Raw genomic sequence first — 15738 nt, 5'->3', positions numbered from 1 at the left:
ATAATTTAGTTGTCATCTGTACCGCCCTTATCTCGCCCTTCTCACCAAGCCTGAGAGCTGATATTCATAATTCACGACAGACATACTCTTCACCAATTAGGTTGTCACTACCCCATGCACAGGCAATCACTCAACCCAATTCTTTCACGAAAATCATGAAGATGTAATTCAAGATGAATAAATGAGCCAAGAGAACGGAACTGATTATTGTTTTCATCATGTTTATGTCTCTTTCATTTCACGAGGTCGTAATACCATGACACACGACAAAATGTTGAACACTGGAGAATGTGAATCTAAGCGTAAAGAATGACATAAAAAAGCAAAGTATGCTCTACTTAATTTCTCTTTCTTTTACGTTCTCCCTTATTGTCCTTAAGAAATCACCGCCTCCTCGTTTTCTATATCAAATTTTCATTTTGTTAATACAGTAATGTAGTCGTAATAAATATCTCAAGATATGACGGGGAAAAGAGATGTTCAAATCTAAAAGTAAAATATATATTAATCCAATATGTAAAACCTTGTATCGTGATTTGAAAGACGAAAGTAAAAAGTATTAATAATCAATATCACGTTATAAAATGCACACCAACTATGTAGCTTGTGATTCGTTTTACAAAACAAGAGTACAGTGAGAACAATTTGATAATGATATTGGTTAAATAATGTACTTGAAAGTTTTAGCTGACGAAAGATCGGCTCTTAAATCGTAGGCATCGATCAAGGATTACTCTGCAAGAAGCACCAACAACCAAAATATGTTTAAAGTGTGAAAACAATACTCTCCATAAGCTGACGTGACTCTAAATAATCAAGGCTCGAAATGTTTTCTCTGCTTTGATTTACCTTCCTGGTCTAACATATTGAAGGGTTGCTGAACTCGGTCAATGATTGATTATTGAAGGACATTTACTACGTTTTATGGAACTGATACGCAGGATGCCATATTAGCTTTCAAACTAGACCATAAAGATGACATGTCGTTTTTCGAAGGTTCGTTATTCCAAATAGGGTCCTATTCAAAGTTCAGAAGAAGAAAAAAGGGTTCATAATTCCGATAATGAAATAAGAGTCATCATTCTCAAAATGAGTAAGGATTCATATTTCCGAAAATGAAAATTGATTCATAAAGCTGAAGGTTCATTATTCCGAAATTGAAATAGAACCGTGGTCGTTTCCTGAATTACGAACCTTTAAGAAGAAAAAAAAACGCGTAACCCCGATCAAATCGTATACGTGTATATTTCCAAAGATTTCGTCAAAGTTATATAGAAGGCCCGAGTTGGATATATACGAAAACTAAAACATGTTTACACTAGTGATATTAAGGCGTTATTAAACATTTGGAGCGGGTTTATATGAGGAGATAATTATGATATCAGAGGTTTTGTCATCCACATTATATCGACGTCGAATGAAGTAAGAAATAGAAGAGGTTTACATTCTGTATTACTCCAGCGTGTTTGCAATAATAGTATTGTCGTATGGTTTCGTTATACTGTCCGAATAATAAGTGACCTTTAACACACTATTTCATAGACAATGAGGCTTTGAAATATTTCTTTGAAGTTGTATCATGTATTCAACGTATACTACGATATAGATCACGGACAATACAAGAAGGAACTAAGTTGAGTTTATTACTCAATGCAGTTCCTTCTTGCATCGAGCCAGTAACGTAGTAAACTTTGAATGATTAAATTATATACTTGCAATTTTGTTCTTTTAATTTCGTGTGCGTCTAGCAAAATAAAAAGAACCCTTGTTGTTGTAAAAACCGATCCAGATTGTAATCGGAACTTGGACAGCAATAAAACAATAAAACACATTTTGCCCAACCCCTACCGCCCCCAGATTTTAATTAATAAAAATCATGACAATTTGTTAACGTTGCACTGAAAGCTCTGAAAGCGAAAGACACATTTATCGATCAGCATTTAATCAAGATTAGCTCCTCATGCACACTGTGTGTTTAGGAAAGAATAAAAAGCATGAAAATAATAACACATTTGAGAACAACTATTATGTTGATTACCAAGAATTCACTATTCCTTTTTATACTGCACACGAAATATTGGGAAGTATTTGGATACTAGGTCATAACACTGTACATAATTAGGTTCATTGCGTTCACTTCATGCAGTAACGACTTTAAGAAAACCAATGTCGAAGAATATTATTATTATTATTATTATTAGCCAGAATACACTGTACTTGTATTACAAATACCATTTGTCAGAGGGAGAAAGAATTCCGGGTTTGTATTTCATTTTTAGAGCAGAAATATCATAAATTTATTGATAGATAGTACTAATGGATAAGTAATGTCGTAATGTTTCTCTTTGTAAGAACTTCATTGCTTTCTATAATTATATGCTTCTGTTTACTGATTTCCCTTTCATGATTTTATGACATATTTACAGCAGCCTAGTACTTCGAATGTGATAAACTCGCTGATCTCCGAAAAGCGGAGGGACAACAACAGAGAGAGATCTTGTTATTTTATAAAGCTATGTAGGCCTATAGATGTATATTATAAAGCGCATTGAAATGTCAACAGACATGAAATGCGCTATTACAGAACAAATTATTTTATTATCATTATTATCATTATCATTATTATAAAATCTCTCTCGAATGTACATTTAAAACAATTTTGGCCATGACATTTTATGATAAAACATAATCTTTTTCACAATTCACAATTTTAAAAAAAGTGTATGGACAAATTTGACAATAATGTATGAGGTTCAAGTATATCCTGTCCGTCGTATCCAAGACACATCCTTTGGTTAAAGGCGGTTGAAACACCTCTACGAAGAAAGATATTACATATTTGTTATTTTGTTCAATAGTACAATTTTTACACCCACATAGTATGAACACACTGTGCATTATGAAACATATTTTACATGATCATGATGTCATACCGTGTCGCTATTGCTAACGACATAATTTGTAGCTCCTACTGGGTATTCGACACTACTGGGTGTCAAGTCTGCAACGCTGGGTGGGAATTCTACAGCACTGGGTCTTTGTGATGTTGACATGGTAGATGATGATCGGTGCATGGCAGGCTTACCTCCGACAACGCATCGGACCATATCCCTCAAGATTCTCTTGAAGGCTCCTCGAAAGTCTCTGCTCCTGTGCGCGTAGATCAACGGGTTCATAAAGGAGTTCATATAGTAGGCCATCGTCGGCCCTATCGCAAGGTTGGGGTCGTAGCTTGATCCGTTGGTGTCGACGAACAACGCGATACAGATCGGTAGCCAGCAAATGGCGAAGGCAAGAACCACGAAGGCTAAGGTCTTTGTAGCTCTTATCTGCTTCGCTCGAGAGTTTTGAACTGATGCTGCTTTATGACTACTCCTCATCATCGACGACATCCTCGTCCGGAGCTTATGAGCCTGATAGAACACGTACCCGTAGATGATCGACGTGACCAACATCGCCACCGCGATCATCGATGACGGTATGTAATTCCAGAATATTTCGAATGCAAATTGGTTCACTTCGATTTTGTTGATTTCGACGAGGTGGTAAAGAATGACGACGGTGAACATGTAGGGTATGATCACCAGCATGGTTATTACCGAACTCTTCCTCGCTCTCCTTCTCGTTATGAGTGACTGGTATTTCAAGGGTTTTTTCACAGAGACATAGCGATCGATGGATATTAAAACAAGATGAACAACCGAGCATGCACAGCACGTTCTTGCGATAAAACGAAAATAAAGAACGACGATCTGGTCGCAGTAATTTACAAACCAAAAATAGGCAGCCGGTATGGAGAGGATTCCATTGGTGAGATCAGAGACGGCCAACCCAACGACAAGGACGTTGGTCGGAGTTTTGAGTCTTTTCTCTCGGTGAACGGCGGCCATGACCAGCAGGTTCCCCGGTACTGCTAGCATTGTGATCAGTATAAAAGGTATCAAAAATAACAACCTCAATGGTTGAAAGTCACATTCAAGTCGTGTTACATTGTTTTCTGCTATGGTTATTCCATCCATAACGTGTACAGTCGTCATAACTTCCATGATTGCTAAACACCTTGCGTCCTTGCAATGCAATGAGCACAACAACAAAAATCCAAACCTTCCCCACTTGGGATTCACTTTTCCGGTCGGATGTCTCTGCGGGTAAACATGGTGGTGTCAAAATATTAGACTGCAGTTCTTTAGACAACCGTCATGTATCGACTTATTAAGTCTTAGCAGGCCTCTACGCAATAAACATGACGTCCGAGACTAGTGTATGAATACAAATCGAAACTTACAGATCGATAGCAAACACTCATAAACGTCTGGACTATAGTGCCACTCCCGGCTGCTCACAAAAAGAAATTACTGGTTCCTGATCAAACTCCAGAGTCATTTATCCTGCATGTTTGATACGATTTTTGATTTATCGTTGATAAATGGCCGATTGAAACTCATACTAGTACTAGCAGAGATTTAACAGTCTTGTGCATGATGCAAACGTAATATCTTCGTGAGAAAAGTTTTTGAAATAAGAGGGCGATCCTACACCACGCACTGGCATACAGTAGTATGGTACTCTATTCCAGCTACTGGTCGCGTTTAGCTCCTCCCGTTCGCCCGAATGGTGAATGAACACCGTACCCGCAAGTTGTTATACATGCTCTCCCACCTACTCTCAATAGCGTGACGTCATAATAGTACGTACATCCAATCGTCAATTCGCGTTTCAATATGTATGGCTTAAACCCACTCAATCGTGTCAAGCTTTCTCAAAAGCTTCATTTTTATGGTTTTGAGATTATTATTATTGCTCGCTTGTTTCTGGAACCCGAATTCGACCCCCACACCGCACTTTTGTTCATATTCGTGCAAAGGATCTCATTTAGTATGTGAAGTGTATGGCTGTTGGCTTGCATTATTCGAGTAGGGCCTATTATACTCAACGTTTGGATATGTTTGGGTTGTTTCACGGTTGGTGACTATCTAGTTGGGTAAACCAGCAATGCAAGCAGTTCTCGGTCATTAAATCCGGTATAATCGACGATTTTCTAAAGTCCTTTACCGACATGACAAATACAAACTTCTGAATAGCATTCGATGCAGTGGAATGGAATGGGGTGAATAATAAAACACTTATGCCAAGCAGGTGAAACCTCTTTGAAATATATACCACAATGATATTGAGAAATTATTGTCACTTTTTAAACTATTTTTGTCATTAATATCATTAATACAGTATCATTATATAATATCGTTATTATTAGTAATAGTAGTAGAAGTAGTAGTATTAAAAGTAGTAATAATAGTAGTAGTAGTAGTAGTAGTGGTGGCGGTAATAGTAGTAGTAGTAGTAGTAGTAGTAGTAGTAGTGGTGGTGGTGGTGGTGGTGGTGGTAGTAGTAGTAGTAGTAGTAGTAGTAGTAGTAGTAGTAGTAGTAGTATTTGTTGTTGTTGAATCATCACTAACGTTATTATAATAATAATTATTATTATTATTTTGTTTTATTTTTATTGTTTGTATTCATATATTTTACTCCAGGAGAACAATAATCTGTTCCTGCGCCTCAGTCAGACCATGGAGTTACTAGCTAGTAGCTCCATGGTCTGACAGTCCTTGGTCGACCCAGGAAGTTGTGGTCGATCCCAGTTTTTGTGTGATTCTATCTCCAGTCTATCTAGGGTTACACGGAAAATGTATCACACGAACGGGTATGATATTACATATTATATGCCGTATTTCTTTATCTATGTTATGGATGCTAAGTTATGATTGATATGGAGACGTGTAAATATTCACAATCAGGTTCACAATAGAGAGAAGGGCCTAGAACCTTCTCATTGCAGCTTAGAAAAGCTTGAATTGCTCGAATTGCTCACGCACTCGTGTATGTCGATTTAAAGGTGATGTTTACAATGATCTTAAACGTAATAAAATTCGGCTGAAAAAACAGACACAATCATAAAACTATATAGAGCTCCACTGCACTCTCTCTCTCTCTCTCTCTCTCTACCCCATTCCTGCCCCTCTTCTCTCTCTCGCATTCTCCTCCTCCTCCTCTCTCTTTCTCTCTCTCTCTCTCTACCCCATTCCTGCCCCTCTTCTCTCTCTCGCTCTCTCCTCTCTCTCTCTCTCTCTCATATCGCTCCTCTCGCTCCTCTCCCCTCTCCCTTTCTATCTATCTGTGTATCCATATATCTCTTTCTCCTCTCTGTTTATATCTCTCTTCCTCCCCTCTTTATCTCTCGTCCCCTTTCTATCTTCTACTCTCTTGTTTTTCTGTCTAGGGTATTTTTCTACTCGTCAATTAAGAATGATAACCAATTAATTCTTAGCCATCTTGAATACAGATTATTCATTGATGAATAGGTTCAAATATGACCAAAAAAATATGACAAAACACAACAACAAATTTATTACAGTGAGCAGACCTGATTATGCTTACAGCCTTTGTTTAACGATAGTCACCGGCATGACAGAATAAGGACATTCGTAAAAATCAAATTAAAGTGTCGTCCCTTCATTCCCTTTAATATTCTTATCAAAGATTTAATAGTGTGACTCTAGTCCGCCATGTGAGAAATAGAAGTTAAAGTGGATCCTTTGAATGCTCAATAAATGTAGCACCCCTGAAAAATAATAGTTTTAAAACTTATCAATTTTTCACTCAGATTTATCTTAATCAACCCAGTTTACATTTTATGTTCCGTTCAGATATGAGGAAATTAATTTTTATGTCGTATTATGTTGAGTATATAGTATACGACATTCATGATACGTCTGATAAGAAATGTTATTAGCAAGAATGTATCTTTAGGTATGGGTATCTTTGTATACTACTTATAGAACAGTAACTAATTGTTACACCTATCAACTATGTACTCACGTTTAGCCTCTGCAATATGATAAGATAATGGATTTAGTCGTTCTTTGAGTGAGCCGACATTTGTTGCTAATGCTTAGGAGCTTTGATTTGATATAGGGTTATATTAAGCTTGAGATGCGATTGGACGATTTAAGTTAAGTTAATTTTAGGATATGGTATATTTTTTTATAAATACAGCTAAAAATGCAATTGATGTCACAATTACCCCGTAAACCCGTGGCTGAAGCTTAAATGTTTTACAATCGCCCTGTGAAGAAAATATAGTTATGCTTACAATCGCTCTATGGGCATTGAATTGGTCTGACTCTTTAACCCAGGGTAGTATAGCCAAAGCCACACCACTCTTTCCCCACGGGTCCTGTAATTATTATTACCCCAGCATTACCAGTAACCCATTTAATACACCCGGGGTGAGATCAAGCGTGGATAATTAGCACCGGGGAAAGGATCGAACTTGGGATATAAACGAACAATGAATAATATATATCACCTGTAAAGTTATGATGTAATTCAATTCATCTAAATAATTGTGAAGTCCATTTTGTTTGCTGTTGGTTTTCTCACATGATGTATAATCCTTAAAAAGCAAATGAACGGCAGCTATGAACTGTCTCGTCAATTTTTGTCTGACACTTTAGTTGAAAAAAGGAAAACCGTGGACAAAATGATAACTTAATAATGTAATAATGTACCTTGGTCATGTTGGGTTAATTATGTGGCGTACATTTAATCAGGTTATTCACTTTATTTTCTTTTTGAAATTAACATATCATTTTCACCACCTTTCTGTGAGAGTTCACTTGTAAAAGGAAGCAAAACCTTCAGTTGAAAAGGGCAATGGGGTGCATACTGATCACTGATACGAACATGCAATTTCAATTACCGCTCTACGGTCTAATGAATTAAGTAATCCATCTTATTATCTGTTAAATTATACGTTCGTTTGCACTGAGAGGCACACATTGACTAAATGGGGGTATGGTGTTAAACTCAGACCCTGATACCATAGCTCGTATATACAGGGGCTCAGTGCGAAAAATAAAGGGACCCCATTCCGCTAATTCATTTGATAACTAATCGCGTCCGTTTTAACCGCTTTCGCTTTCAGTAATTCGTCATCATCTCCATACAGTGCCGGAAAGTTATTTGATGGTCCCTTTCAGAACTATTAGTGGTTTTAAAATGCTCGATGTAAGAACAAACGATGTAATTACAGTATTATAGTTTGAAACAGAGTAATTTGGCAGTATACGCAAATTATAAATGCCGAGCTTTTGTCGTACACCAGTGACGTACTGCACAATTAAGGTCTCTAAATGCAGCATTCGTTGACTTTTGTAATATTTACCTCTTCAGATAATAAGGGTAATTACATGGTACCCTGATTAGAAAATGGGACAAATAATTATCCTGAAAAGTGAGTACACGTATTTGGTTTAATGTTAAGAATCGTGATTCATAAGATAAAAATCTGCATTCGGCGTATGAGGTGAAGCTGGCTCATAGTATAGAATTTGCGGGTGATTTGTGTAGCCTTCGAACAGGAGAAGAAATCGAGATTAATTGAAAATAAGAATTATAGTAACTGTTAGTGTAAATTTATTTTTTTGTTCGTGTTGAAATGGTAAGGAAGATTGACGAAGTTGTGAAGATAAAAATAAATTCTCATGGTACTGCATATCAACGAGGAGTACGACCACAATGATATAAGATATACCTTTATCGCAAAACAGTGTCGTGTACGATGAAGAGAACCAGTACATTTCGTATGTTTTCACAACCACTCAACAAATCACTACTACCTTGAGATCCAGTGTCAAGACATTGAGTTAAAAAAGGAGATATCTACCAGGATATTGTGTCAAGTTAAATATTTTCTTGGATATGAAATCATAAATCATCAACCCGGATTCGTGTCTTAGTCTTAGGAAAGACAAAGAGTATTCGTTTAATATTACCCAATGTTGACGTTTTGAGCGGATTTAATGACTCGAAGCGTGCCCATATGGTTTCGCACCTCGTCGGAGATACCTAGCAACCTGTGTATCTAGTTACATTTTCCTTCGAATTTTCCAAAAATACTCTCGAATTTTCTAAGACCCTCAATCAATCACGTGGATTGGGCTATTTATGCTAATATGCTTCGTGTTGGTTAAGGTTTTTAGAAGGAGCCAATAATCATTATTCCTATGACGGAATGATATACACCATCCCAACCTACCCCCGAAACCATGAAATAAATCAAATCAAGTAATAACAAAATCAATTTATTAAAAAAAAAAGATTTAGTACCTGTAGTAACAAATACAGGAAACAGGGGGGGGGGATACCCGAGCTTGCCTATTTCAGTTAGATTATTGCAAGAAAGTCACTGACCTACACGCCCTCAAAACTACTTCAGTAATCAATAAGCATTTATTTCTTTTAAAAAACCGCAGAGGAGGAAGATGACTTCCTTTATAAGAGAAGTTTAAAATATATTTACATTACCCCCCCCCCCCCCCCGCCCTTAATGTACAAGCACGCTCACCCGGCAAACTATGTCTTCGATGTATTTTGTATAATGCATTCCGAAAACATGCAATGAGAGACATTGAGAGTCCGAGGGCGATGGCCTGTGTTGTCCTGCGATACTCCGGTCACACCAATGATAATCGACACCATACCGAACAAAAATGGCGTACTGTTTTGGATGAATAAGAAAATGGACGAATTTAGTTTTGACTTGTAACTGATTTAAACTTCTGAATAATGTAATTTATATTTACTTTATTTCGATTTATACTACATCTGTTTGGAAAAATAAAACATTTCATAAAACAAAATTAACTCTAATGACTTGGTACGTTTATGCTCAGTTTTGAAGGCAGAATGAGCGATTTGAAACGCTCATCGTAATCGCAGTTCCACGGTGTACTGTTTATCCTCACTTCTCTGGCTCCTCCAGGCATGATTCTGGCTCAGAGCCAGAATCATGCCTGGAGGAGCCAGAGAAGTGCACTGCAGAGTCTGTAGCTTGATTCGCTCACCTGCACTGCGCATGCTACGTTGACCACATTAACGCGTTTACAAATGATCGTAAACGCACCTTTTTGTGAGTTTGCGATCGGCGATTACGATCGCCGTTTTTTGGTGATTCTACACAATGAGAAAGTACGCAACCGTGTTTTGAACTAAACGAGTAACAGATGCCTCATTCGGTCTCGTCGGTGTGACTAGGTTATTTTGCGCATGCGTAGGCATGGTAACGTTATCGGCTACATTAATAAGTATGGCACAGGACATGACGATCTGTTTTTATTTTCCTTTTTTTCTTCAGTGAAAAGTAGAATTAATGATAATCATGTTAAGTGATAAAGTGTAGACTTGTTCTGCTCAGTCATTCGTATATAGCCATGTTATTACACGCTACATTGAATTAGCCGGGTTTTCAGAGTGCGCTCAGTGCATATCAAATTAACTCATATGTGGTTTGGCGAAAACGAAAATACATGAGACCCACTTCCTTATATTTAGCACATTATTGTTTTTCCGTAACTGAAATATCAAGTATTTATCCGTTAGATATTTTAGTTACGGAAAAACAATAATTTGCTTTATATGAGGAAGTGGGTCTCATGTATTTTCGTTTTCGCCAAACCACTCATGTTATATGAGTTATATGAGTAGGGATTAAATTTCAAATTTAGTATCAGATGCAGAATCATAATAAACTCATCTAGTTGTATAAATGTTCAAGCTTTATTTATCCCGTTAGACGTTCTCCGTCATCTGTTAGAAGCATTTGACCCCCCCCCCCCCCAAAAAAAAAAAAATAAATAAATAAAAAAAAATATATATATATATATATACCGTATATATATAAAATAAAAATAATAATAACAATAAATAATAATAAAGCCCATTTATCTAATAACTTACTCAAGGCGCTATACAAAACAAAATACATAAATCTCTCTCCAGAATTGAACAACATAATAGCATTAGTAACTCTGAGTAAATAACAGCTTTACAACATTTTTCTGAAAGATTCCAAGGCATTGAATGTTTCGCAAAGTCACTTGGCAGCTTGTTCGAGAGAACTGGTGTAAAAGACACAAATGCACGATCAACATAAGATGGGTGGTTGATAATGCAACTACATGTACACGTAGTTGTTCTCCTACTCTACCATGTCATTATCATGGTTTTTTTTAATCATGCAGAAAAGAGTAAATAAAAAACAGGAACATAAACTAAAGGGATGGTATCACGACAGACTAATCCAAAGAACCTTATAATAAACCATTTAACTACAAAACACCCTCAATATGTTTGTCAGTCACCTGTATTACCATGGCAACGAAACCTCCCCCAATATCAAAGATCAAAGGTTAGACTGTCAATGATGACTAATTCAAACAGTGCGCTTGGGAAATGTTCGGATATGACTGAGTTGCTAGGAAATATACGAATACATTTCTTGGTAAACAACTGAAGAAAAAAACTCCAAGGATAGTCATCAATGTTGCACAAATCGTGTATTCAGGGGTTGATTCAGGTGCCTCTCTAAAATGGGGAACGATTCCGAAAAAAAACCTCCGACAAGTGAATAAAAAAACAAATTTCTGATTTTTAAAATACATCTAACATGTAAAATTTGAAAGGGGGCACGAGAGCACAATAAGAGGGCAGGTTTGTCGTTTGAGTACATCACATTTGGGTTTTAAAAGGGGCGCCGGTCGTTACCCACCCCCCTTTAATAAAACCAGTGTGCAAATTAAATAACAAGTTTACACATTAGGTTCCTAAGACTGGACAACAAATTATATGCAGTCTACCCCTTCCCTCGCATTGATGAAGATAAACTTTTATGTATATAAGCTAAATGTAATAATTTCTTATACAAGTTACGTTTTGTTACGTTGTTTTACGTTTCAAACACATCATTGATTTAAGTTTTTAAATATATAAACAAGGAAAGTACAAAGTGATACGGATAGGCCCTATGCTTTTTCGTCTGATTCTAATTAAAAAGAGATGAACGAAATAACAAGAAAAGTCAACCAAACAAAGCGATTATCCGAGAAAGAATCTTAGACTTTAAGTACATAGTAAAGAGATAAGAGCCCAATCAAATTCAAGCTAGACGCCCCCATTGTTTTTATGATATTTGAGATCGTTTAAGGTCGTCTCCATAACAATCTGAGGTTTGATTGGATGGAATATGGAGGAACATAAGTGCTTGCAGGGAAATGAAGATATAATGTACGTGACATTATTCGTGATTTGTTGGAAAACTGATATTTTATAGAGAAATTATTGTTGTAACATGACTCTTATGGAGCGATTCCTGGAAATTTAGTTTCCAGATGTACACCCTTCAGCAGCTACTGTGCCCCCCCCCCCCTCCTCCACCTCCATCGTAGGGGTAAGGGACAGGAGGAGAAAGCAAAAGACAGGGAAGATAGGAAACCTACTGCATTCACCTTTCACATGATAGTTGTATAATATATTTACACGAATTTATCGTTGTAGTAATAGACCAATTCACCCCTCCCATTACTGGCTCGACCCACGCTACGCAACTCGAGACAGGTCCATATAGAGCGAGATGAAAGATACAGAGAGGGGAAAAGGGGGGAGAGAGAGAGAGAGAGAGAGAAAGAGAGAGAGAGAGAGAGAGAGAGAGAGGGGGGGGGGGGAGAAATTGAGGTCAAGTTATAGCCTTCCAAGTTCACGGTCGGTATTTGGAGCCGCAGGAGGTGGAAATTCTGAAAAATTGTAAGTTGTTGATATGGTACTGGGAATCTCTCCCACACCCGGATTACAATTTAACAAGAAATATAAATCAATATATTGTAGGCTACGTGATAGTGGTGATATAGACCCATAATTAGTATTGTTCATTATTAAACGGAAGTTCAATTCGGATTCTGTATCTTTGCAGAATTAGACCCCCAAAATCCATAAAAGATGTAATACATGTAATAGCTTCGCAGAAAACATAACGACGCTCGAGTCATCTGCTTTTCAAAATGTCAACAAATTTGACCAAAACTGGCCTAAAAAACTCCAGCAGCGATTTCATAAATCACTGGGATTATTGGAATTTTCAAGATTTCAATCACATGTGGTATTTATGACTTGCTTGTTCCCATTAAAGTACTCTTATACTGAGAAAGTACGAGCCTGAGACTAAGGAATTCATTATCATGCAACGTCAAATTTGACAATGCATGGATTATCAACAAAGATATGAAAGGTGTTTCATGTCACTCGAACAAATCATTGAATTGTCAAGAACTGAACCAAATTGAATCGAATTGAATTAAATCGAATTAAAATGAATTGACTTTGTGAAATGTATCAATTTCAAATGTTTTACACTGATTTCTATACTTATTCCGATTTCGGCTTTAAAACAAAATTACAAGCTTGTTCCTTTTGTTCACTACAATGAAGAAAAGTAACGATGTCAAGTGTTTTACAATGTAATCTACTTAATCAAATATGTACTTGCTGTTAATGTGTAAATATTAACACAGTTATTTTTTCGCCACGTTTCTCTGAGAGAGTACGCGAAAGGAATTCATTGTCATGCTATGCCATATTTAACAACTCGTGGATTAAGAACAAGGATATGAAAGGTGTTTCATGTCACTCGAACAAATCATTGGTATCCGTGATTGAACGGTATCGGGTAGCATTTTCCTTTCTAGATCTATTGAGAAAATATGTTATTCCCATTGTCTGCCAATATCGAATGGTGAAAAATAGAGAGTTGGCTACGACATGAAAAGATGACCCGACCACTCCCACCCACTCCCCTCACTTCCATTTCACCCACTTAAGACCGCCCCCCCCCCCCATAGTAATGCCCCTCAACGGCTCGACGCAAGCTATGCAGTCATAATGAATGAAGTCAATCCATCTTTCGTTTAAAATGTCACCTGTATCTATTGTAATTTGTAGGTTTATTTGCACTCTTTTGTTTTGTTTAATGTATAATTGTTTATCAGTCTATTTTGTTTGTTATAGCGCTAAGAGACTTCGGTGGTAAGCGCTTTATAAGTAACGTTTTTTTATTATTTTTATTATTATTATAAAAAGATCTCATCATTATCCAAACACCATCTACTTCATCGCAAAAGTTAAAAATCATCTACATTGTTTTTTCTTAAAAGAAAAAATCGTATGGAAGGTGTTTTTAAATTCAAAGTTTGCTACCGCTGATGTTTCGAAGAAAATTATGAGTATTATTGTTAGTTTTTATAACTATATTTCTTGCAGTAAATTTGTGTGAAGAGCTAGCGAAACCATCCTGACTGAATTAGAAATAGAATGGCGCCATCTTTGTTACCCGTCAGGTCAGTATAATATATAGCAGTCAACGAAGAGGTCGCATTATCGTGCAAAGTCTAAAACGATTGTTCTTCTCCCGTTTCTCTCACACATTACAAACACATTCTATATTCCTCCTCTACCCCTTCCCCCTCCCCCCTCCCAACCTGTCTCTCCATCTCTCTCTCTCCCTCTCTCTCTCTTCCCCTATTTCTTTTCATTTTCCACAGCGTCAGCGTCTCTCATTTCTTCTTTCTCTCCCTCCCCTTCTCTCTCTCCTTCTCTATCTCTCTTTTCTTCTTTCTCTCTCTCCCTCCCCTTTTTTTTTTCTCTCTCTCTCTCTCTCTCTCTCTCTCTCTCTCTCTCGCCTTCTCCATCTACCTCTCTCTCACTTGAAATACTAACATCATCTAACATAACACCTAACAACTTGAGATCTGGATAGCCATGCATTATGGCTCAAGGTATGGGCACACAGAGGACTTTTTTTATGTTAGGAACTGGGGTAAAATGCAATAAATTATTGAAAAAATATTGCATTTTCTGTTTTTTGTTTTTAATTTATGGAAACTGCCCCCTACCCTAGCCCCCGCTGCGTACAGTCATGGTTCAGTCACAAAGCAATGGCCTCGTAACTGTGAGGCCCCAGGATCAAAACCGTGTCGATGTGCTATATTAGTGCCCTTTTGTGGGGCATTAATCCTCATTACTGTCATTTATGACTTCAGGGCGTAGGTCCCCTATTTGATAAGCATAGAAGCATACACATGCTTTAGCAGTCACGCAAAACACACATTGGAAAATTACTATCCAATAAAATCTGAGAATGTATACTATTATCTAGATCTATTATTTTTAAATTATTTTTAAAATAATTCCATAAATTTGGGTAAAACAAAAATATTCCACCTATATGAGCGACAGTGTAGTTGTTTAGGGCAACAAGCAAAAAGGTCCGTAGTCTACCATTTCATTTTTAAAAACCCTACCCTGGATCTAAAATCACGATTAACAAAAGAAAAATTTAGACCTCAGACTGCGGATTAAGCTGCTTTGTAATACTTGATTTTGATCAAACATTCGATAATTTTGAACCAGGCTTTGAAAAACGAGATTTTACGTTTCACCTTTTACGTTTTATTCCAGCCAATGCCAATATTGTTTTTTGTTGGCTTTTTCGTGTTGGTTATAATACGCACAACCAGCCGGCCTGTGTATTATTATTATTAACTAATTAATATATCAACGGTCACCGTATTTCTTTGAAAGTGGAGCTGAATTCTTGTGATCGTATTCAATCAAAATTTACACATTTTGGGGTCTAAAATTACTTTCATAGCAATTTTAGGATGAAAAGGGCACTAGAAATAATAAGAATAAGAGCTGTAACCATATGCACTTTGAAGGCATTTGCGGTCTTAAGCAAGAACTCAACTATCCCTTTAAGATTGAACATTCAAGATTCAAGATTATTTTATTGGTCCATGCATGCAAACATTACACAGAAATTTTGCTTCCAATGGCTTTTTTGACAGTGAACAT

General features: G+C 36.9%; 1 protein-coding gene across 1 annotated transcript; it reads right to left on the bottom strand.

The window, feature by feature from the left end:
• Window positions 1-204: 204 nt before the first annotated feature.
• On the bottom strand, window positions 205-4623 carry LOC582743 (5-hydroxytryptamine receptor 1A). The gene has a single exon (XM_011663788.2). The coding sequence runs from the start codon at window positions 4044-4046 to the stop codon at window positions 2928-2930; it is 1119 nt and encodes a 372-aa protein (XP_011662090.1). The 5' UTR covers window positions 4047-4623; the 3' UTR covers window positions 205-2927.
• Between the last annotated feature and the right edge of the window lie 11115 nt (window positions 4624-15738).

The sequence above is a fragment of the Strongylocentrotus purpuratus genome, unplaced genomic scaffold (assembly GCF_000002235.5).
Source record: "Strongylocentrotus purpuratus isolate Spur 01 unplaced genomic scaffold, Spur_5.0 spur5_scaffold_9, whole genome shotgun sequence".
NCBI classification, from domain to species: Eukaryota; Metazoa; Echinodermata; class Echinoidea; order Camarodonta; family Strongylocentrotidae; genus Strongylocentrotus; species Strongylocentrotus purpuratus.
The sequence above is the reverse complement of the archived record's forward strand: the minus strand, read 5'-3'. Positions and strand labels throughout refer to the sequence as shown.

Bases quoted from the DNA above. Each gene is read 5' to 3' on its own strand.
- LOC582743 (XM_011663788.2), bottom strand. From the start codon at position 4,046: ATGGAAGTTATGACGACTGTACACGTTATGGATGGAATAACCATAGCA.